Genomic DNA, 25,555 nt, shown 5'->3' on the forward strand with positions numbered 1-25,555 from the left:
TGATCTGTGAGTCCTCAGAGGGATAGGTGGGTGACCATAGGATTCCCAACAGCCATTTACAACTTGATCTTTGATATCTAGCAAACAGGAACACTTGACTGAAACATTCTTTCTGTTCATGTTACAAGTTTATTATCTTTTGCATTATCTGCAAGAGGAATCAATTAAATGTGTGGAAGACCCATGACACCCATTCAACAATCCAACCAGTCTTTATTGTGTGTGTATTTTCCATGGTCAAATAATGAAGTTTGGGATTTTTTATTGTGTAAGTTCACCTTTTTTTTTCTTTTTTTTTTTTTTTTTTTGGGGGGGGGGCTATTGTGTTTAAATTCAACAGCAGTGTTGGGCTATTCATTTTATTCGGTCAGTACATCTTGTCAACACAAGACAAGACCTGTATTTCATCCTTGCCTGTAATTGGCTCCCAAGTGAAGTGATGGTATTGCAGTCTTTGCTCATATCTAGCAACACTGTGATGTACATTATTTACTGCATATGAAGAATAGAAGTTTGATAATGAGAAGAAGTCATGAATGCACAATGCCCGGTCTCATCTCTAAGCAATACTCAGCTTCTTCTTGCCAATTCCCCGGCGAACACAAAGCCAACCATTAACTTTCATTAAATGCTCTATTAAGGCTCTCTGCCTTCCTCTCTCAAGTCCTCACTCTCTCCTCTCTCTATTGTTTGTGTTGCTTTACTCTCATGCTGACTCTAATTGACAAAGATTGAATGATTGCTGATGAGAGACACACACACAAACACACACACACACACACACACACACACACACACACACACACACACACACACACACACACACACACACACACACACACACACACACACACACACACACAGAGACCCATATGCTGTGGGCTGTGCAAATGAATGACTTTTAGGCGGTGGCGGTGTGTGTTATAGGCAGGGCTGGGACAATGGCAGCCAGCAGGAAGATGCAGGGAATCTGTGATTGCTAATTACAAAGGCGCTCTGATCTGCAAAGATGCCACAACAAGACGATTGGTGTAGAGAATAAATGTTGACGTTGCTTGTGAGTTAATTGCAGATGCTAAATTATAAGTTGTATAATTATGCTGTGCGTTGTGTCTCTGTGCTTTGGATGTGTGTGTATCTGAAGACAAATGGTATAGCAAGAGGTGTTTTGAATTCTGCAAGGAAAAAATAAAGATTGAAGCAAGTAAAGCTGTAATTATTTGATACTGCAGTGACATGTTTTCACTAACAGGTGTATGCTGGCTGTCGCTCACTTCTATTGTAACCACAGGTGGTGCAATACATTTTCAAAGTGTCTTTATCTCTCCCACTCTAATTCTACGAATGTAGGCAGCTAAGTGATGGGAAACAAGATGTAAGCAGTGTTATTTGGAAACAGCGTGTGAAAATGCAGCATTAAACAATTACAATGAGGTAAAATGCACTGTCTGCATCCATTTTGCATATTGTGACCACATTCAGGCTTCATCCATGTCAAAATTTGAACTATAACTCACCAATGTTCAAGTCCTTGTTTGCTTATGTCTAAGAATGCTTAGGCAAGAGCAAAGACAAAGGGTTACATATTACTTGAGCATGAAACTGAGCTTCTAATGTCTGATTGTTTGTCAAGCATTAATTACTGTTTTGCAAAGCAGCACATTTACATGCCTAAAACTACTCAGTGACATTAAGTCTTTTATCACACTACACAACACAGGAAAACAGAGCAAGATAGGGTAAAAAAGCTGAGTTTTTACAAGCTATTGTAAGAACCCAGTTTGTTCTTACCAGAACCTTGTAAGAACAAGCTATAGTAATCGGCTCATTACGGTTTCAGTCTATTCTGTCTACCCTTGAATACTTTGATAGCAAAGATAATATTCCTGCAGCTGCCTGAAAACTGTTCATGAGAAATAATTATATATTTTTGACACGCACCATGAGTTGAGCATATCCAATGTGTCTCCAATTGAGCTGTCCAACGTTATGGCAGGAATGAGAAGTTCCACTTGTGTTCTGGATCCTATCCCATCCAATCTTGTCAAGTACTGCCTCCTAGCTATCTCCTCACTCATCACAGAAATCATTAAATCCCCCTTCAGGTCTGTTTCAGTCCCCCAAATATTCAAACTGGCTGCTGTAAGCGCCATCCTCAAAAGATCTGGACCCAACCCCGATATATTGAGCAATCTGCTGCCCATTTCCAATCTCCCTTTTCTGTCAAAAAAAACTGGGACATGTTGTTGCCTCCCAACTTGAAGCCCACCATCTCCAATGACCTGTTCAAACCATGTAAATTCCGTTGCCACTCCTCAAAGTCACCAATAACAACCTCTCCTTAGGCCAACTTAGCATCCTCATCGTCTTTGACTTCACTGCAGTTTTACAAACTATAAACTACATCATTTTTCTCTCCAACCGTGAATCCTCCCTTATTATCAATGGTACTGCCATTACTAGCTCAAGTCATAGCTCACAAACGGACAACAGTTCATCACCATCAACAACTGCACCTCCTCCAAAGCTCGTCTTTTCCAAGGCATCCCCCTGGGCTCGGTGTTTGGTCCCCTACTGTTCAAGCCAACTTCTTCAAACTAAACTGTGATAAATTGGACATGATGGTCCCAAATCCCCCACCAGAACCATTCACAACTTCTGCCTTGCCATTGACAACTCCACTGTCTCCCTCCCCTCCCATCAACCTGGGAGTATTTTTGACAGCAACATCCTTTGAATACAACATTAAACAAATCACCAGAACTGCCTTTTTTCCACCGCAAAAAAAAAAAAAAAAAAAATCATCTCCACCCATCACTCTCCTCTGCTGCTAAACTTTGATCCATGCTTTCATAACATCCACAATTAACTACTGCAAGATACCACCCCCCCTTTATGGTCCAAGAGGCTTTTTTGTAGATCACACTTAACTGGACTTGTGTGTGAAATTTCAAGTCAATTAGGTTTACTCAGTGAGGAGATTTGCCAATTCAGAAATTGTGTTTTCGGGCCTAAATTACAGTGCCACCATCTGGCCAATTCTTGGGAAGAACTTGCACACCTTTTCCATTTAGTGGGGCAAGTTTGATTGATTTAGCTCATTCCAGTTCACTGCAATTTGAACCGCAGCGGCAGACAACAAATAATAAGCTGGCACAAACTCAACAGGGTTCTACCCCTTTTGGGTTTGAACCCTAATTATAACTTGATCTAAATATAAAGAAATGGGTTGGAAATAAAAGACTCAGTAGTAATGTTGTAACCACATACACCTCATCCAGTATTTTATTTTAATAGGTCTGAAAGCAACCTAATCAACTGCAGAGGAAGTGAAAACTTTGGGGCCACAATGGGTGATCACGTCATATGAAACCAAAATTCACTGTGTTTACACACTGGCATTGCCATTTTGGCATTCTACTTGTGATTTTGTTTATCTACTCATGAACACAAATCATATTATTAAGATTTGTTGATCTCCACCAACTCATATTTGTCTGTATGCAGTTAAATATAAAGCCCTTGATGCCAAGTTTTACAGCATACACCATATAAAGTCTCTTAGCTGCTCCATAATCATTTATGGCACAGCCTGTTGTATTAAAATTATAGAAGCTGCAAATAACGCATAATTTCCCCTAGGGAATGTATATCTACATTAGAGGGGAAATAATTAACTGCTGCTGAAATAAAAATAGAGAACTTTTCAATAACACAACACAAATCAGTTTGTACGCGAGTCCTTGAGAAGGCTCTGAATTGGTGCCAGTGCTTGCTTATGACACTCGATGAAAGATGGTATAGTGACACAGACAGGCATCATTACACACTTTCATGCTTCCATTCTCTTTCTATGAAATGTCACTCTATATTCAGTGTCCTTTCGCTTTGCCTTAGCTGTGCTTTTTCCTTTCAATTGCACTTCAGTTTTTTCTTACTTTGCTGAGTTATTATTTTTTACTTTCTATATCTCTCTATATTTATCTTCATCTTGCTGACCTTTGATTCTCCAACTTGGCTTTTTTGTGATTCCAATATCCTCACCTTGTCTTTCTTTATCTGTCTCTTTTTTCTCTCCTTTACTTTACATGATACTTATCCCAAATGACATTACAGGTCATATGTTCAGGCAGGTTAACAGTTATTGGAAAAGTGCACATTGCACCTGTTAAAATGAGCAGAAGTTAAAAGTCTACAAAGTGCATTTTTGAAACAATGATGTCTGCAGGTGACTATTTGAAAATGAGTTAGTGACTGACTGGGCTCACAATATTCTTGTTTAAGATATTACATCTAAATCAATTTGATCTCAGTGAAGGGATTCCAGCTGTGATCAGACAATGTACCCAAATCCTTCACTACAATCCCAATGACTGCTGTCACAGCATTCTAGCAGTTATTCTATTATTCACAGTCCATGGAGCAGCTCCAGGATTTCACTGCAATCTGTATCTGCTCTTCAATGGAATTGAAGACTATATAATACTTACTCACATCTACAGATTCAATCTCTATAATTCTATAAAAAATCCATAAAATGTATTTAAAGCTGGAATTTCCTTTTGAGTTTGCCCAAAACATAAATGTCCCACTGTTTTGTCATGATGTCTAAGTGGACCCCAATGTCCACTGTCATTGTGGATGTGAGAAATCATATAATGGATGATGGCAGACTTACCTTTTCAACCTCTGTTTCTCACATCTCCCTCTTTCTAAGATGATAGAAAACAGGACTTGTGTGTGTTTAAGAAATAAATTGACACATGACAATAATCATTCATCAGGGGGAATTATTACTATTCAGGTCCCTGCCAGGAGAATAGAGGGCAACCACAACATAATGTAATATATCTTTAACTATTAATCAATTGTGTAATTTTGATATTCAAACTTAATAGGGAGATGGGACATTTGGGATGGTCAATGTCACTTACTGCCTCTGTAGTATTAGTCAGATTCCAATGTTTCTTACCTATACTGTATTTCCACTCCTTTTTTATTTTTTTTCACCTGTTGCCTTTTTAAACAACTGTCTTTTGTGTAGGTAATAAAAATGCTGTTGTATTGGTCTGCACTAACTACACGGTTTATTTTTCATTTTGAAATTGCCCTTTTTTCCTGTCCATTATTTCTTCTGTAAAGAAGCTTTCTGCATTTTACCTGACAGTTATTGAAAAAAGAAATGTATTTTTTTCTTGGCCCATCTGCCTGAAGATACTTTGTATACAGCATTATGAAAACAGACAGAGTGGAGGATTTCATTTCCATCTTGTTTTCTGGCCTTTAGTTTGCAAAGAGCAGAAAGAAGAATTTAATTTGCTCAACATGTTTGCTTTACTTTTAAAAATCCTTCATGTTAAATTGTTCTTGTCATGCATTGTACAAATGGTTGTGTTAGTTATGTAAATTGTTGTAATTATAATACTGTTGTTATTGCAGAAAATGTATCATAATTGCAATATGTCAACTGTCACAAAAAAGGGTGTGGCATTTTTAGCCAAGTGTTTCACATATAAGAAATGGACATTTAACACATTTCTCACTAGAAGAGAATCTGACATAACAGTATACTCTCATATTAAAGGCTGCAACTAATGGTTGTTTTTATTATTGATTAGTCTTTATATCTTTTTAATTTATAATAGAAATTAAACAAATAAAGCATAAACTTCACAAAGGTGCATGCCTGTGCAGACACAGACACACAATTAGACTTTGAAGAGGTGCTATCTCTATCTCAGCTCCACCTATAGTGAAGAAGCTGGCATTTGATGAAGGGGAGAGATGAAGCAAGAGAAAGGAGAAGAGAGGGTGGGAAAACAGCCAAAGCTCTGAGTAATGCCATAGTAAATTGTATTGTAAGACAGGTCAGTGGGAGAAAAAAAAGCTAAAACACACTGCTCTATTGCAGCGCTCAAGCTTCCTAGCCCATCATTTACTGAAAGAGCACTGACACTGAGCGGGAAAAGAGCGGTGCTAGAGAAGGACATGAGAGAGAAATGAATAAAAAGGAAACAAGAAAGAATCTGGAGGGGAAGGTGAGGCTTTATAAGGCTGTGTGATTGACCTATATATTTTATTCAGGCTGATTCATATTGCCTATATACACGACTTGACATGAAATATGTAGCCATATTGACTTAAAACAACATTCAACTAAATACATACAAATAAGCGTACTAAGGAGTCATTTAAATGTTTATTTGATGATGTAGGTTAAATGAATACCTTTAAATCTATTTATTTCTGATGAGGATTCAATGCCGATAATTGATTTTAATTCTTTAATTCTGAAAACATAAATTATGAGGATGATAAGAGCAGTGATTACGACAACATTACCAACTGTGCAGATAATGATATTGACTATGACTAATTAATGGAGCAGTGTGGATCTATCCCCAACTCTCTCTGCTGTCTTCACCCTCCTACAGTAAAGCCTCTCCTGCAAGAGGTTGAAGTAAGTGCTTGAGACATTCATACTATCTGACGTGAGGGGCTAATCCAGTTATGCTGCATGTGATTTGTTTAGTTATTATGCAAATGGACTCAGTGTCTGCTTTGGAAGATCTTCATTACAAAGCCTCCTCCCTCTCTGTCATTTACAATCCTATACCAGGTGCAAACGGAAGCAGTGTTAAAGAGGAAATTGAATAAAGGACATATGTTGAAATCTGATTTTGTGAGGAAGAGCAAAATGAGCTTTTGGGTATCTGTACTATGGTGTATGTACAGGAGTTATTAGAACTCAAACTTTACTTCTGCATCTAATTCACGATTTATGCTCTATAAGTTGCGGTAACAGACTGAAAGAAGAAAAACATGTTTTTGTATGAACAAAATCTATCAATCAGTTTGTCTGATCAAAAGAAATATTTGAACAAGTACAAAAAACTACATATATTGGTCACAATTAATTATGTTATTATTATTATCAGGGCTCTAGAGTGCGACCAATTTGGTCGCACATGCGACCTATTTTTTCAGAAGTGCGACTAAAAAAAATCGGAGGTCGCACCGGTGCGACCAGCCTTTCGAGAAAAAAAAAAATGCAACTCTGAAAGTCTGCTTGGGTGTCTCGCCACTTGGCTAGAAGACTGAATAGTAGGGGTGAGACGAGATCTCGTGCAAGACGGCCCACGCGAGACGAAAACGCGACGATATTTCTAGTTGAAATGAATATTGTCTCGCAAAGCTATAATTAAGGGGCGCACCAAAAAAAAAAAAAAAAAAAAAGACGATCGGCTTTTTATCGCTCATTCGCTCGTCATGTCTTCTTTTTATAAAGTCACATGTCGATCATTACGCTTGTTGCAGTTTCTACCTGCTGAGAAGATCTCAGTCGCAGTATGAGATGAGGAGAGGAGCAGCAGTAGATTGACCTCAGGTCTCTACACTGAGAGCCTGAGGTAGGATGAGCTGAGGAATCTAGCGCCTGTATGGAAGCCTAATGATGCCAAAAGTAAAATGAGTCACACTAACAAATTAAAACAAAATTTATATTTTGTTCTACTTGTGTATTTATGTGATACAGGATTTGTGCAATTTACTTTTATTTCTGTGTATTTTATTTATTTTATTTTGTTATAATTTGTGATAATTAGATTTATTTAATTTATATTTATATATTATAATTGTTTCTACTCTTTATAATTTACTTTTTAGTATTTGTGATTGTATCTAACTTCTGGATTTATAGTTGTTATTTCCATAAATACCAAAATGATCCATCTATAAAATATCTATATGGAGAAATCTTTTACAGTGCTGCATGCTGCATATGATCATTATATATTAAGAAAGTAGAAAGTAGAACTGAAGTGATTCATTATAAGATGATTAGTTAAAACATTTCAATTCAATTTCCATTTTGTGAATTTCAAATAAAAGAACAGTCGTTTATTTCCTCATTGAAGTTTTCTTAAAAATATAGTTAAAGTCTTGTCTTGATCTCGTAAACCCAATATCGTGTCTCGTCTTGTGAGCTGAGTGTATCGTCACACCCCTACACACTACTACACACTATACACACCCCTACACACTACTACACACTATACACACCCCTATGGAAAAACAAATACAATAGTAAAGCAACGTTTTGGTTTTGGCTAGTAAAAAATCTGGTTGGCTAGTAACTTTTTTGATCTACTAGCCACTTGGCTAGTAGATGGGCACATCGAGGTGGAGCATGCCCATGCCCAAGGTAAACATGTCATTTTGACTGTGTCAATAATATGCCCATTTTATCTAATCATTGAAATTAAAAAATAAATACAATTAAATTCTAAATGTAAAAGTAGACTATATTGATTCAGAAGAGTAAATTTAAAGCTATCTTTTTATTTTTAAAAGTTAAGTTATGTTTCAAAATAAAGAACTATGTTGGAACATATTGTTAGCCAATTATTTACCAATGAACATAGACAGGAAGCTATTTAAAATAATAATAATAATAATAATAATAATAATAATAATAATAATAATAATAATAATAATAATAATAATAATAACAACAACAACAACAACAACGACAAAAAAATGTAAAACCTTGTAAACTGCGATGGAATGTGTTCGGAAATTTGAGTGCACCTAACTTTTGTTCTGGTGCACCCAAGAAAAAAAGTTGGGCGCACCAGTGCAACCAGTGCAAAAAGTTAGTCTAGAGCCCTGATTATTGAAGAATATCATCATATTTTAAATCCATTGTAGGATAATATTTCTTCCGAATGTGCATTGTAACAGTTTTCAGACTGTATTATTCTGGCCCATTCTGATATTAAGAGTCCCTATCTAACAGTAAAATGTAAGTGAACAAAATCCACTGCCCCTCTATGTAAAAAAAAATAATAATTATAGTTTGGATTAAATTCATAAGAGGCTTCAACAGTCTGAGTTAGTTAGTAAGTTACAATCTTTTCAGAAGAAAATTCCTGCTTTGTGTTACTATCCCTCTATTGTAACTCAGCAAAGAATTACTGTCCAGGGAAATATAAAGAGGTTATTTTGTACTAAAAGACAAACGTTGACAGATCCCCATTTGATTTTGATTAATTTGGACTTCTTAAGCTTCATATTAGCCTTGGCTGAACTTTGATATTCATTTTTGCATGTAAAGAAAACTGTGTAGACACACTAGGAAGGAATTTATTCACAACCAGTATGGACATAAAGAATGATCTCACCAACTAATAACTTAAAATGTACATGTAGCCATGTGATTCATGTTTAGACATAGACTTCAAAAGTGTGAACTTATGAAATACAAGAACATGATGGGAAACACTGTAGCGTGGTTTAAGCAGGTTTCATACAACCGGCACCAGTAGCGGTCTCCATTTAGTATAGAAATTTAATTTAGAATTTTTTTTCCAAGTTAATTATCGGCTTAATAAGACCTTAAAGCATGTTAACACTTGAACCCCTTAAAGCTAACAGAGTATACTATTTAAGGATTACAAGGTCAAGAATATTCTCTGAAAATTGTCTGTATTGTGCTGATCACACAATACAGACAAGCAGTTGCAGTGTTTTGCCTCTAGATTCAAGTTTTTTTGTGTTGCTGTTTCCATAGTGGTTGAAGCAGAAAATTAAATTTCAATGTCCAATGCTGGACAATAAATGTCTTCAGTATGATTGCATCTATGTCTTGTCCTTGGCTTAATAGATCTGCACAGTTCTCTTGTTACTGTTGCCCCATAGATGCTGATTTTAAAGGCTATCTATTGCCATGTGACATTATGGAATAATAAGAAGCAAAGAGAAGGTAGAAGAGAAATGTATTATTCTTACATAATGGAATATATCCTGGCATTATGGTAATGTCATTTCCCCTCCACACAATGTAATGGAAGGACAGGAAAACCCTCAGGATGTAACAATGTATGTATATCATCAGAGGATGAATAGATTGTGTTTCATGTCCATCTTGACAAAGGTTCAGTTTGAATAGGTGGGAATGTTAATGCATTAGTGACAGTGTACTCAAGAGGACAGAGGATGTGCATGCACTGTGGTCGTGACTGGCAAGTAATTAAGGTAAACCAGTTTATCGCTAACAATTGAAATTTTAAGGCCATATATTAAAACAGATAAAAGAAGGAAAGGAGAAAACAGTATTTTATAGTATTTATGAGATCATATAAAACCCATATAGCAGCTGTGTATAACCCTATCTCATATCAAAATGTGTAATGGATACCTCAGTCCACAGCACAAAACATTAGTTTCACATTAACTATTCTAAAATGTTTGGTCTATTCTTTTCTATTGGCTTGCATCCACATCATGTGTCTTCTCAAACAAACAGAAATGGCTACCATTCATTTCATTCTCAGTGGAAAATGCAGTATTTTAAAATTCCCCCAGCAGTAAAATGCATTTTGATAACATTTCTAGTAAGAAATACAGATTATAAATATAGTTGAAGATTTTACTGGTTGCTATGGACACTACTATTGCTGAAACCATGTAGTTGCATGTTGTTTGAATCATTGTTGCATTGTGTAGTTACCTAAATAGTTATTTACGTTATCTTATGTGACTGAGGTTCTTTCTATTAAAAAAAGCCCCAGGAATGAATTGAATTTGAAATGCAGAATTTGAAACTTTGTGATTGGCTGAGTGCATTACCCACCTAGAGGTATTTTCTGATCATCAGTTCTAGATAGTTACTTAAAGAATGACATCATATGAACTACTGACTGAAATGAGTAGGTAGCAAGGTTCACTGGGTCAGGAGGGATGTAGAGGTCAGCCAGAGGTTTGGAAAAAGCTCAAAGTAGAACTGGTGGTCTTACAAACTGGATAAAGCCAGTTGACGGGTTATGAAATTATGAATTATGTATTACTGTCCAGTGGAAAAAACAGGAATAGACCATGCACATGTTAGAGGGATTACAGATCCTTTCTAACCTGAGAATACATCAAGATCCCCAAAGGACAAAGACTGAGACCCTCACCCAAATAACCAGATGGGGGGTGCTGGATGGTCAAAAATATATAATTAAGTAAGGTTCTAAATATCTTAAAATCTGGAGTATTATCTTGAGAGATAAAAAAAGGAAAAACTTGTTGAGACTAAAAGCTCTCTTTTCAAAGAGAAGTGTATTTGCTATGTGAGTGTAGAATGTAGATTTACACAGTGCACTCTATTGAGCTGTCTTTGACCAAGGCACTTAACCTGCAGCCACACTACTTAAAGTTGTTTACTGACTTGATAGACTCTCGTTCTAAAGCAGGTCACAAGAATGAATATACAGTATGTCAGTGAGCCAACCTCGACAATGTTGTTACTGCAAATACACTATGTTTCCTCAGAAAAGATTTGCAAAAATGTGCCTTTAAAAAAAGTCAATTTGGTGTCAAAATCAATAAGACAAATTGACTTGAAGCAAGATTCTCAATTGCTAAACAACTGTTTATATTTACATGCAAACAAAACTACTGATGATTTTTTTACTTGTACTGAGCCTACAGAAACAACAATTCAGATCTTTACCTGTGCAATTGATATTTGCCCTAATACCCTTTAAATGTCATTTGTCAGATGGGGAGGCTCATTCTCTACAGTATCTGCTAGCCTTATAAACTAAGTGTTACCTTTCGGTTGAAGGTTAACAGACATCCAATTATCAGTGTCAGAATCCCCACCCGTTCCACCCCACCTTTAGCTATTGTTCTTCTACCCTGGAATAGCCTGACTGTGACCTTCCTAATATAGTGCTGACACTGTCCACCGTTTGTACCTAATTTAGATGGCATTGTACAAAAATCAAAGAATAAAGAATTATGTGTTAACTTTCTTTGTAGTAGTGGAAAAACAAGGGCAATCTGCACTTCCAGAATTAACAAGACAACACAGAGCTTTGTTTACCTATCTGTAAAATGGAACACCTACTTGAAGTGTCATCATAATAATTCAGATATTACAAAGTATTCCTGTTGCAAAAACACTTGTCAGGTCTTATGCTCAAAAATTCAGACAGATGTAGACCTATTAAAGCATTGTCAGTGATATGGCAAAAGGGAAGGGATTTCAAACATCTTACACCTTTTCAGTAAGAAAACAAACAATTTTCATGTCTGCTCAAATTGTGTAATTGTTCTGCAGCCTGAAATTATTTTTGTACGACAATGAACACTGATCATCGTCAAGCCTTTCGTGTTTGTGTGACAAAAAAACAACAACTTTAAATTGAAATACAGGACGCATTTAACTTTATTTGAATTGTTTTCCATTGGGACAGCATGTACTGTCCATTGTTGAAATTTCAGCTTTATCGCTTGGAGAGTGTACAGCCTTGGTGGGGATGGGGGAAAGACAATGGCCAGAATTAGTGTTGTACCTGGTCTGCTATGAGGTACGCAGAGGTTTTGGTATTGTGGCAGGATTAGTGACAAGCTTAGCTCGGTTTGTCAGACACTGATATTAACCAGGAAGAAGAAGAAAGAAAAGCTTTAGGGTGATCAAACGGCTAATCTCAATTTTACCGCTGGCAAGAGCAGAGCTCATTAAAATGTGTGTACCTGTTTTTCTTTTTCTCCTCCTCTCCTTCCCTTGCCAAACCTCTCCTCCGTATTGTGTTTCAATTTGTTCAGCTTTTGTTGAAAAATGGAACATATTCAATGTCATCTCTTTACAATTCTACACAAGTATGCCTCATTAGCAAACATCTTCAAAAAGAAGGGACAAGCACAGTCTGAATATGGTACGCCAAATTATTCCTCCTCCTTGCATCTACCCAAATGGAAAAACCCTTAATAATAATAATTATTATTATATTGTTGTTATTCCTCATTTCCCACCACTGTTTTTAATAACGACATTAATATCTTTGACATTGTCATGTTTCTTGCACAGGAAAGCAAAATATTTTCTTCTTCCACATGGCCAACATTGTTTATTTCAGCTTTACAGGGGGTGATGATACAAGACACAATCAGAACAGGAGTACAAGACCAGGCAATAACTAAAAAATGCAGTCATCTGATCTATTTGTGTGACTATCTTTGATCATCTATTGCTCTAGTTTTAGGAATTTGCATGTCACTGCTGTGGCCAAGAAAAGATCAATCACTAACTTCCAACCTAAATAATTATTCCCAAACTTTAAAAAAACATTAAAGAGTTTTGAATTTGTAACGCTATTATAAGTTGAGTGTGGTACATTTTGGTGCTGCTATATTAATAATTCAATAGTTCATCTGTTTGAACTTCTACAGATGCTTACATTTGTTGCCCTGTGCTATGGGACATTATTGCTGTTAACTGCTAAATGATGTTACAGGAAGAGGTGAAGGGCATGTAGTATGGCCTCATTGTTAGTCAGAGAATATTCACTAATCATTAAGTGTCCTTCATTTAATGTGCTATGTTTAGCATTTACTAATTAATGATCAATATATCATTGTTAAATTAATTGTGATACCTTGGTATAATTAGCATTAACAAGTGGAAACAATTAGCCTCTGTCCACCCCGACAGATATTACTAGATGTTCCTCAAAATGAAGTCATATAAAAACCCTATGGATTCCTGTCACGTAGAGGATGCTACTAATTGTTAATACTAGCAAAGCTGGATGTGGCTGATTGTCTTCTGGGTGAACATTGAAATTAATAATATTACAATGCCACAAGTAACACCTGGCAAGCTTAATACATATTCAGCTATAACAGCAGTTACACTGTAACACCTAATAGATAATTAGATAACACTAATTGGTGGAATCAATGTGTTTTTAAGGAATTATACAGGACCACTAATTCTATTTTCAGCATGTTTATTCTGAGCTTTAGAATCCGTGATGATCTTTTTTTAATTTTCTGACAATTTCAATGACTTAGAAGCTCTTCACTTCCTGCTCTGTAAGTAACAGAGCGTCCAAAGAAATTTGTTCTGAGTGAAATGAGAACAAAGTGGCCTAGACATGCAGTTCTAGTTTGATAATGATGTACTAAGCTAGTGAAATGTATATGGCAGAGGTCAGAAATTAGGTTAAATCACAGGCAACATTTTCTCAGCACTGCTTATGAGGAGGCAGATGTTGCACAGACAAGCTAAAAACTACTAGTAGTTCATTCATTTATAAAACTGTTCTATGGCATATCAGCTTATGTTATTTGGCAAAAAAAATACTTGTAAACAGGAATCTTCTATGTTAAAATATGATTGATTTCTTGCCCACACAATATAAACAGTGCGCCCTGCTTCATTTACAGTTGTGGTCAAGTTTTGTGAGTGACACATACTTATTTGGTCTGATAGGTACCTGACATAATTTGGTCTCGGTTATACATATTGGAAGTTTAAGATGTAATAAGGTTATATTTATTGGAACTTACATGAGCCTTGTGTTTACATTGTTATTTACTGTAGACTAATGAGGTAACATTTGATGTAATCAATAAAAGGGAAAGCTTAGGCTTTTCTTAGGGGGCCAACTACTTTTGTTGGAAGGTCAGAACTTCAATGATACTATTTATGACTGTTCTGTATTATCATGCTTTACTTTCATATTGTCTGTGGCATATTTGATATGGGTCCTTTGAAACTTGGTTGCACTGTACAAGGCTATTTTAAGGTAAACACATGGTAATAGATTTTTATCACTGTGTTCAGTAGGTTGTCAACAGGAATGATAGAGCCGTATTCCTTGTATGGTGTATGTTCAACATGTCTTCTTCTGAGACAAAACTAGATCCACTCAGTGCTATCCTTGGGGAATGCGTGTGTTGTTCCCTCACCGTACTTTAGCTGACAAAGAGGGATGCCTTGAAGATTTTTTGCCTGTCCAAAACAAAGAGAAGGAAGACAGAGAGCAAAAAAAGCCCATTTTCCCCATTTTCTCTGGGCAATTACACGAATAAAGCTTGGAGAATTGTTTTTTTCTTCTTTGAAATGCAGGCAGAAATGGCGTTAAAACAGAGTAAAGAGATTGTGAGAAATGGCTTATTGTTGCTATTTCTTCTGTGATTTGCAAAGCTTTGTGTGTGACAGTTGTATAGTCAGAAAAGCATACTGTGTGTGTGTCTATGTGTACACAGATGCAAGAGGAGAGAAAATTCTGCACTGGCATCATGTTTGGTAGAATATATGTTTATGTATTTGTCAAGAGTCTTTCTGCAAGTACATGTTGAGGTCTGGTGCTTTGCTGTAGTGTTGATGACATTACAGTGTTTGAGCTGTGTATGATATCTTGGCAGGGGAATTGTTCCAGCAGCTCTACAGAGCAAGGTTTGAATGTCCAATTAGACAAGGGAATTGAGGATAGATATACCACCCCACACACACACACGGAAGTCCTCTGAAACAAGATTTACAACTATTATTCTTCCCACTAGCACCAAGCTGCCTTATCCACCCTCCCCCTACAAGCAAGAGTTCTTCAGATAACGCAAAGGACCCCTGAAAATAAATATGTTTCTAACACAACAGCTCACAGATTAATAACACAGATGGAGAGTTACTCCCTAGCCATGTATACTGTGTTGATTGGGTACTGAAAAAGCAAAACAGCTGCCTTCTGTTTCATTTTAGGAGACAAATCATTCAATGGGGGTGTGTGTAATTTTAAATATGCAAATGGGGCTATTGTCGCTGCATGGTTCTGTGGTGGGCAGCTGAAGGAACATGTCGCTGCACGCTTCGCTGGTGGTATTTTATAAGAAGGAGGTACAATTGTCCATTAATCATTCAAGATGAGTGAAGGAATGCTAACACCAGTTGTAGTGTTTAGAGAACAATGTCTGTCCCAATAAGGGGAAGACAGATTATGTTTGTATGTTTGCATTTGTAAGATAAAATGACAACTGGGGGGTGGTTCTCTTCTGCTTGAGGGTTATGAAGCATTTCTGCTTGATTAGAAAAGAGAGAGAGCAACATGATTGCAAATGGTGGCAGAAATTGAAAATAAGAATGATGTGGGGAAAAACGTCCTGGATGAGATGGAAACCTAAAACCACATGGTCCGACACCTGCCAGATAGCAGCACACTTGCTTAAAAAACTCATTGACTGTCTCTCTTATTGACTTTCTTGTCTAATCTCAGAGTTGATTGACAGCAGTCTTTACCAACGCCCAGACAGATGCAATCAATCAAAAACAAAACCCTCTTAATTACAGACATCAATTACTTTAAGTTACTGTAGGAGATCACCAGAGTAGATATCTTGTAAAGACTGCATGGATGCAGAGGAAACCCATTTTATCTATCAATCACTCACAATGCATAATGAATACATACTAAGCTGCTGCTTGCTATATTTAATAACCACAAAAGCAGGCATTAATTATATCTAGTAATTACTGATTCCTCTATTGACATCGCAGTCTTGTGAAATGAGCACAAACTACGGTATAATGACACATAAATAATGTAACAATTACATTCCTCCTTTAAAGCATGTGACAATAACATAATTGGCCATGTGCATGATGCACCTTATTTGCATTTCACCATGAAATTTTGTGAGACCAGGGTGCTAATTATATGTCTCAGTGCTAAAACCCACTGTAGCTAATTTTACACACTTCATTCCCTGTGTCTCCAGATTATGACAGCTTGTTCTGCTTTCAGTACCCTTGTCTGTATCCCCGTGTAAGGACAATGGCATAGTGCCATTACTCTATATCCCCTACCTCTTATGATTAACTTTTTTAATTGCACCATGCATACCACAAAGGACTGAACTCATCAAACTAAATCATGCCTTCCCAAAAAAGCCTGCAGCATCTTTGGTCTTATGATTCCTTGCAGCCTTTAGTGGACTCTGAGGCTCACCCTGACTTCTGAGGTGCCTCCTACAACAATGCCAAGTAACCTGAAGAGTACTCCAAATACTGGGACATGACACAATACCCTACAGCTAATCTTAATGTTAGTACTGACAGGCACTTAAAAGAGTTCTGTCCACTACCAAAAAAAATCTTACTACAATTTTTGTCTTTCTGATTCTACTTACATTTCAATTGTGTCACACTTTCACTCCACAGGCAGCCTTTCTTAAGCATCCAAATAAAACATGAGAGATCCTGACTTCTGAGGTCTAAAGCCTAAACTTACCTGAGCTTCCAGTCCCTGTCTCCCAGCAGACCAGAGATACCTATTCACACTTAAGTGCCTTGTAACCATGGTTATTATTTCAAGACGATTCTTGAGTACAGCGTATTTTAAAGTCAAAGAGGTAAAGGTGTCTCCATCAAAAGATAATCATCATATTGTAAGTCAATGATTCTCTTACAGTCAGGTTGGCAGTTTGGTCAGAACAAGTAAGTGAAAGCAAAAATGAGTAAAGTGCAGTAGGATGAAGAGATAAGATTTCATTGTTTTTGGTGTGATTGTTTTTTTTCACCTTTGTTCGCAATGTTGGATTTAGGTAATATTGGGATAGAAAAAAGGGTATTGCTCTGTTGTTGCCCTGTTCCTGTAAAGCCAACATCTGCTGAAAGAGTGGGGATCATCTCTCAAGGTGAAGAGGATGGGCCAGCACAGATGCTGCCAGGCTTTTGTTAAGTTTTATTTCACCCCCTGTCCACTCTTGTTTGGCAAGCACATTTGCACTTGGCAGCATTATTTGGTTTTCTCTGTTTATTCTGGGCCTTTGGACTGAAACCTCCAAAAATGTAAGTGAAAGGAAATAAGTATTGTGAGGTATGCATAGAAAGAAATATACCTCACAAAGACAACAAGTTAGATTTTTTGCTCGATGTATTTACAACAAAGAAAATTTGAATTTAGTGTTTCACAATGATATTTGTGTCACTTATTTAAGAACAACAGGTTTCAAGACCTCTTTAAGAAACACTCCACTATAAAAACTAAGAGTTCCTCGATGACTGAGAAAACCAAGTGGATGTACAGTGGAGCTATTCTAAAAGTCACTGCGATCCTGAGAGTGGGTCTAATTTAGATGGATTGGAGCTAGCATATGTTCATGGCAACCTTCCAACAACACTTAAGGGACAGGCCAGGGATGGTATTCCAATAGTTATTTCCCGTTAGTGGTAATGTTTTCTGGAAGTATGTATCAGTGAATGCTGGAATGTATGCCGTTACCTTTGAGGTCCAGGTTGCGGGCTCCATTGGAGTGCTGAGTAACGGTGCGTGAGTCGATCTTGAGTGTATGTACGTTGTTGGCATCCCGGGACACCACTACGTTGTGCCACTGGTTGTCATTGAGCGGCTTGTCAGAGTTGCCCTTCATCAGCGACGGCCCGTTGCCAAGATCAAAGACATAGTGGACATACCTAACAAGAAAGATGTGGTATTAAGGAAAATGTGTGTGTGTGTGTTTGTATTAATATAAATCTAATTCAAAAGCAATTCTTCAAATCAAAGTCACTGCATGCCAGTCAGAACAATTGGTCACAAAATGGGGATAATCATAACAGTACTTCTTTGGCTTCACTTTAGAATTCAAACTGTATTTTCTTATCATGACATGTTTTCTGCCAATAACATACAATCCAGACAGGTCACAATCAACAGCACTCAAACTCCAATTGTCATGATAAGGTCACTGACGATTGGATGACGTCCCACTCTCTTACTTGTTGTCGCAATCTTATTTTCTGTGTAAGGAACACACTGTACACACCAACACATATGAAGACTGACTCACAGCCCACTTTTCTTTTCTGTTTACGGACTGGTTTGACATGTAAATATAGAAACCTGCTTTTGTCTAAAAGCCCCTTTTTGCCCACAGGCAGACAAGGTGGCACAGTTCCGTCTTTCACACAAATATGGCTGTCTTTTGTGTTTTGGGCTAAGCTATTGTGGCTGTTTCATTCAAGGTATGCGTTTTTTTTTGTGTGTGTGTTTTTTTCTACCTCAATTCCAATTCCTTTATGTAGCCTCTTGTCTTTGTGTGACAGAGGAAGCTCAGGCTTTTGTGTTTGTAACAGTGCTGAATATAGAGCACAAGAGGAAGGGAGATAAACTAGCAAAAACCTCTTTTTGATACTCTAATTATGTACAGCTTTTAGGGTGATACAATTCACCGTTCACAAGTCAGCACAAAACTGTGCTAGCTTCTTCAAACCTTTAATGAAAATTCAATAAATACTTTGCCGGTCAGAGAAATGCACTGTACTCAAAATGATACATTAAGAGTTATCAGTTAATGGGCAGTAAAATAAATACCCAAGAAAAGTTCCTTTGGAATAAAAATGATCTGTTTCCCAACCAATAACAACCTGCAGCATGTGCAGCTCGGCTGATTATGATTATTCATCAGCATCATCAGTTTTCATTTTTGTTTTACTGCTAAGAACATAAAGTTTACATTCAAATTCAGAGTTCAGATCTTTTCTTGATGGTCTAGTGATCAATCGAAAATTCATATAGTATACAGCTTAATTGGAATTGACAGGAAATGGCCTTGATTGCTTTGCAAAGAGAGACTGTCTTAAAGCACAACACTGAAACAGTGATTGACTTCTAGCATAAACAGAGCTATGGTTTTCATGTTTTCTATCAATGACATATTTGAGGAGGAGTAACAGTCTGAAATAGGACTTGCAATGTATACACTGTGATCAGTAAAGACAAATACACAGGGAATTACAGAGAAGAGCAACTTTTGTGACAGTAGGTAAAAGTGTTTTTTGATTGCACACAAAATCTCAACCTCTTATTGTCAATCAATGTAACTAAAATCACATAGGACTCACCCCTTTACCAGTTCCACAACAATGAAGTCGCTCCCGTCTCCAGAGTTGAAGAGCATGAGACCGTCTGGCGTAGTGGTTTTAAACTGAAAGAAGAGGTGCATGGAGGCGTAAGCTTGTAAGGTTGCTAAAGCTAAGTAGCTGCCTTTCGTTCGAAACGTCACCGGATCTGCAATGATGTGACGCATGCCAAAGCGGGCGTTCAGCTCGCAGTAGGAGATGTCCCCATTTTTGCATTGGTCTAGGTAGGGTAAGCCGTTGAAGGTAAGGCCCTGGAGATGACCAATGAAGTTTGAGGGCACCACAGATATGAAGCGGCGTTCAGTCATGATGCCTGTCTCGATATTGTGGAATTCGAGACGTGTGTGGGCACCAGTCATCTGGCCTGAGATGGTGGAGGATATAGCAAAAAAGAAAAGAAAAAAAAAAAAAAAGGATTAATTTTAAACACAGATGGTAATGCATTAATTGCAATGCTCTATGATAGGCAATAGGCATACTGGGAAATGTTATGGATTATGTGGCATTGTAATACTGTGAATGAATTATAACCATTCAAAACAGAATTCTATGTTTCCAGGCTTCAAGAGGTTTGGACTGTCTGTGGAAATTGTAGGTCAAAGTCAATCATGGAGAAGTCATGGTAATATTAAAATGTTTGTATATTGCATTTAACTGTAAGGCCAAGCTTATCAAACTAATGTACTATAGCTGCAATAGTAAATTAGTGATAAACACTAAATATGGTTTTGACATATCATCATTATGATTATTACTGTTATCTTTAAATTGATTTTTGCTTCTTGATAAAAAACAGGTGTGTACAGTATATGTTCACAAAGGTTGAGCCTATTTTCCAACCTGCTGTGAAATAAATTATACAAGCATAATATTGCAGAAAATCTTGTGTTACTGCTCTGCCCACCACAATTTATATTGTGTTTACTGAGAGATAAGGAGTAATGAGCTTGGGTAAGGGCCAATTAAAATGTCTTCCCTGTTGAAACCTGGCCAGCCCTGCAAGGACTCCCTGGGTGTTTCTGTCTTTTTCTTTCCCATGAACCAGTGTGTGAACCAGGCAGAACTGCACAGGGTCATTCCTTGCTTCTGGCCTCAGCATTCCTACTGTGCTTCCTTCATCTTGTTCACACCTTTTTCTCACCTCTTTCCTCGTCCTTTGGCCTGCCATCATTTTGCCTGAAGCCACAATACAGTGAGGGCCTGTTATTCTACCTCAAATGTTGACCTTTCATCCTTCCCTTGCTATTTTTCTTAGTAGCTGGCAGAACCTCTGTACCTTTTACGCAGCTGCTCACACACAGTCAGTTTATGTCTGAATAACTCTTCCTCTTGTAATCTTGTTTTTGTGCCATGTATAAATGAAATATAGTTCACACTTTCAGCCTGATTTATATCTGTAGATATCATATAGATATCTTATCTATTATAGAGGGTTTGCAGATGTGGGTCGTTCATCATGCTTCATTAAAATAAGACATTTTGTTAGTCAGTGTAGCTAACATTGGGACTAGAGTTGAGTATTAAGGGTTATTCACAAATGGAACCTATTATATTAATTGCAGGAATTTAATGACACATGCCAACATTTGTTTTACCACTTTCCCTCAATATCACATCAACAATTAATTAACAAATCATATGCCACCTGCATGTCTGATTCATTACTAGCATAATTAATCATATCTCCCCTTTAAATGAATAGTTTTAATGACAAATGGCAAAAAAGACATTTCTGTGGGTGGATGCACTATGTTGGGGATGATACATGTGGATTTTTGGGTACAACACCACCCTCACACTCACTATGGTCTCAATGACTGCCTTTCACCCCAGATGAATCCACCTGTGTCCCAAACACAACTAACCTTCCACTGTGATATTGTCCACGGACAGCTGCAGGCTCTTTCCTCTTCGCACCACCTTCACTGCGTGCCACTCGTTGTCATTCAGCTTCTGCCCCGCAAACAGTGTCTCAGGTCCTTTGCCTGTAGTAGGGGGGAATTCAAATCACAAACAGCACAGCGGGAAAGGTGTGTGCGCCTACCCACGCACCCTTCCCAACCCCCATACACGCACACACAAAGTTCACTCACAGTAGGTGACAGAGCTAGTGGAGAAAACCTGCATGTTTGTGAAACACATTCACACTATGGATTCTCCCAGTATGCTGGAAATGAAAGGAATCAAATATCTGGCCTGACAGACTGTAAAATTGAACGTCTTCTCAAAACCTCACAGTGTTGCAGCAGGATGCCGTCAAAGAAAGTAGGACAAAAAAGTCGGAGCCAGCTGAGGAAGTAGATTAAAACAGGCAGCCGACAACGACTGGAGATGCTGTGTTACAAACATTATAGTAAGCCGTGTTCTGCTCTCACAGAACATATCATGTCTCAGTTCAGCACATAGAGGGCTGATGGGTGAGACCAGACGCTTTAACCGCTCATCTCCCAAACCGCTCTCCTCACTAATTCCCCTTTTCTACTTCTCTACTCCCAATTCCCTTCTGCTATGCTTGTATCTCTTGCTGTTGTCTTGCCTCGACCGCTGAAGGAGACAATTTGATGCAAAAGCATATGGTGCTGCAGAAATGCTTATTAGAGCCGTATTTACATAAGCGTCTTTTGAAAGTGGGAAACAGGGTATTTATATCTTGCCAATGACAGCCTTATTACATCAACATTAGAACAATTTGCGGGTGTGAGGGAGTGACAGCAAGAGAAACAGTGGGGATTTTGATTAAAAGAGCAGTCATGAATCCCTCTTTCAATGCACCGTGACAAGTTGACATGATCCATGGCTAAAGCCAAGGCGATGGCTGATGCTGGCTAATAGCTGTGTCAAAGTTAGTTAAAGGATTCAAAATAAACAAAAATGAAGAGAGAGAAAGTATCGAGATATGACAACCAACTGCCCGAGGAGAACAGTTACTTCCATTAAGCCACCTTCTGTACTGTCCATGCTTTTAGGCAGCTCTGGAGTGGACAAGGGCCATTGTGGCTAGTAGATAAAGAAGCCACTGGCTTTCTTACACTATTAGCACTGATGATTTGTTTATAATAGATCTAATATTAGAAATGCCACTCCGTTTCCAGGGTCAGTGACTCCTTTCTGACTGGCTGGCTAGCTGGAACCTGAGTGTATAATACCAGGTGCTGGAGTGGATGATAATAGCACAGCCTGGCAAAATATGATTGTTCCCTTTCCAGTTGTGTGTGAAATTATTTAGTCTAGAGGAAAAAAGGTCCCATCAATTGATGGTACCACCTGGCAAGAACACACATGGCCCACTAGAGAATTGTTTTCCCATTTACTCCTGTTACTTTTTCATTATATTGTTTTTTTTTCATGGGCTTTTTGTCTTCAGCCACATGAAATTGGATAGAGAGACTTTTGATCACACCATGTGTGAAGTAAATATATAGAAAAAAAGAGAGCTATATTGCTGAAAAGAGCAAGAGTGAACAAAAGTTGCAAGCAGAGAAGTTAAAGCTGATACAAAGATAGATGGGAGGATAGGGGAAGAAATCTGAAAACACATTTAGATGAAAAAAGGGAGTGAAAAACAACCCAAGAAAAGAACTAAACACTGAGAAACAAAGTGCAACAGAGCAGCAGTAGAACTGGCTGGCTGATGTAAGATGGTAAAAGTTAAAAAGAGTCTAGTATGGCGTAAATGAATGTCAACGGCTACCCTTTAGAATACAGACCATGTAATATTTATTTGGCTTGGCTGCTACAGGCCGCAAGAGAGCAAGGGCCACTGCTGCACACATAGCAAGAGCCATTTGGCCATAATACCACTAACAATGGGGGGGGCAAAAGATATATATGCTGCTCTGGCCGGGCTAACCAAGCAAGAAAAAGCTGTGGGCAGAAGGTGGTGAAAGTGTAACGAGGGACCCATTATATTGTTGGGGTAAAGTGCAACGTACAATAATATCAACACTTGAGGAAAAGTGCAAGGAAGTTTGGGACGCGGGTTCACTGTCATATTTCTGTATTTGCGGGTGGGTTGTGGGGGTCGGAGGTTAAATAACAGCTTGCTGAGATCACAACACTTGCACTTAGAGAATTTGCAATATTTCTGCACTGGCTTCACGCCCAGACCATAATGCCATATGTGTTAGTGAGACCGATGACTGCCTCAAAACCACATATTGATGAAGCCCCTGATGTTGGCTGGGTGTGGTTTACAGCTGACAGTGAAGTGAACGCTGGCGAGGTAACACTGCAAACAGGAAAGCAGAGACTTAGCGGCCCAGGGTTAAATGAGCCAACAAGCCTTTAATGCAGCCACTGGCAGAGAGAGGCTTTGATTGCTGGAAAAACAAAGGAAGACCAGGGCTCATTAATAAACGAGCTGGCAATTATTAAAATGCTATCAATTCTCAACTTGCCACTTCTGTCCTTTCACTTCTTTTTCTTGGAGATCAGCGGGGCAGATCACAGAAACAGAGGCATTATCTTTCTTTTGTTACCTTCCCCTCTCTCAGTCTGTCACTTTCCATTGCAATTTCTGAATGTGTCACATAGGAACTGAAGAGGTGTCGGGGAGATTTCTTAACACGTGTAAAAATAGCCGGGATTGTGGATTGTTTTCATTGACTGTGTCAGCACACCATAAATGAGAGGTGTGATGTTTGCGGGCTGTTGCATAATCACCAGCAGTCATCCATCATCGGTAGCTGTGTTCTCTCTGTAAACAACCTTGATTAATGCAATTGGATCAATGAAACACAAACCATCAGGCCAATGGATGCAGGTTGTTGCCATCAGTCTGTATTCATGCTGTGTGATTGCTGCTGCAGCATTATGTTATACGACTTGTGGTGTATAAATACAACTGTATGTCTAAACTCTAATCAAACATGTTGAGACAGTGGAGCTGGTGGCCACTTTGAAGTGGGCAGTGGTGACATCATTTCTGTCATGAAATAAGAGAAATGTTAGCTTTCTCCGAGTGTAGAAGTGGCTTTGAGATCCACACGTCTCTCAGACTGCTGATGGAAAAAGAGTACACTCTCAAAAGTCTGAGGTGCTTAAAATAGAAGCAGCTGACAAATTGAATGTCACCAAGAGAAGTGAATTCACTCATTCCTGTTCATGTTTGTCACAGACACCAAAACTCAAAGCTCCAACTCCAACCATTTACTAAAAATGATAAAACCATTATGAGGCATGTTTCATTTTGGTTTCTTTTGCATGCTACATGAAAGCAGAGCAGCTACCATCCCAACTGTAACCCAGAATCACCCTTGACTGATACTGGCTACACAGCAAACTCAGTGAGCATTCCCCTTTTGTTATGCTAACAAGAGCACCAAAGTCTGATGCTGGCCAGAGAGGAACGATCACTGCTAGCCAACGTAATGGCCAAAACAATAGCTCCACAGACTGAGGGCCACAGGCGTTTCCTGGCAAGTTAAAAAAATCTGCTACAGTAGATGACAATACAACCAGCCTTGAGTCATACGTGGGGGTAAGCCATCGAAGCCAGCCGTTTGTCAGGGTCGCTCAAGCATATGCGGCCTGAGTGTTGAGACTGAAAGGGTCACTAGTGACTGCAGGGTGTGTCGGCGAGTCAAAAGGTTCAAAGTTAGCTTAGAGGGATTGAATGTGATGATGTTACTGAGCCAACAAGACAGATTATACCCCAATCAGTGGGCCACACTTCGGCTCGGACTGAACAGCTGAGAGAGAAAAAAAAAGAAAAAAAAAATATATATGTGTGTATTACAGTATAGAACTATGCTGTGCCCTGAATATGTCACTTTGCCTTTTTTCATCTTAATACTGACTCCACTAAACAGAGGAACCTGAACTACTATGTTTTGTCGAATTCCATAAAAGTAGATCTCCTTT

General features: G+C 38.1%; 1 protein-coding gene across 15 annotated transcripts in view; it reads right to left on the reverse strand.

Annotated features, from left to right (window-relative positions):
- Nucleotides 1-25,555, reverse strand: part of nrxn2b (neurexin 2b) — a 592,634-nt gene that overhangs the window by 297,999 nt on the left and 269,080 nt on the right. For 14 of the 15 annotated variants that reach the window (XM_053343297.1, XM_053343296.1, XM_053343295.1 and 11 more), the window contains 3 exons: nt 21,559-21,678; nt 19,676-20,057; nt 18,057-18,247 (listed from right to left, as the gene is read on the reverse strand). In XM_053343297.1, coding sequence (XP_053199272.1) covers nt 18,057-18,247; nt 19,676-20,057; nt 21,559-21,678 — 693 coding nt within the window. The remainder of the gene's footprint in view (nt 1-18,056; nt 18,248-19,675; nt 20,058-21,558; nt 21,679-25,555) is intronic. The other variant, XM_053343289.1, reaches the window with a different exon arrangement.

This window comes from Scomber japonicus, chromosome 22, assembly GCF_027409825.1.
Source record: "Scomber japonicus isolate fScoJap1 chromosome 22, fScoJap1.pri, whole genome shotgun sequence".
Lineage (NCBI taxonomy): Eukaryota > Metazoa > Chordata > Actinopteri > Scombriformes > Scombridae > Scomber > Scomber japonicus.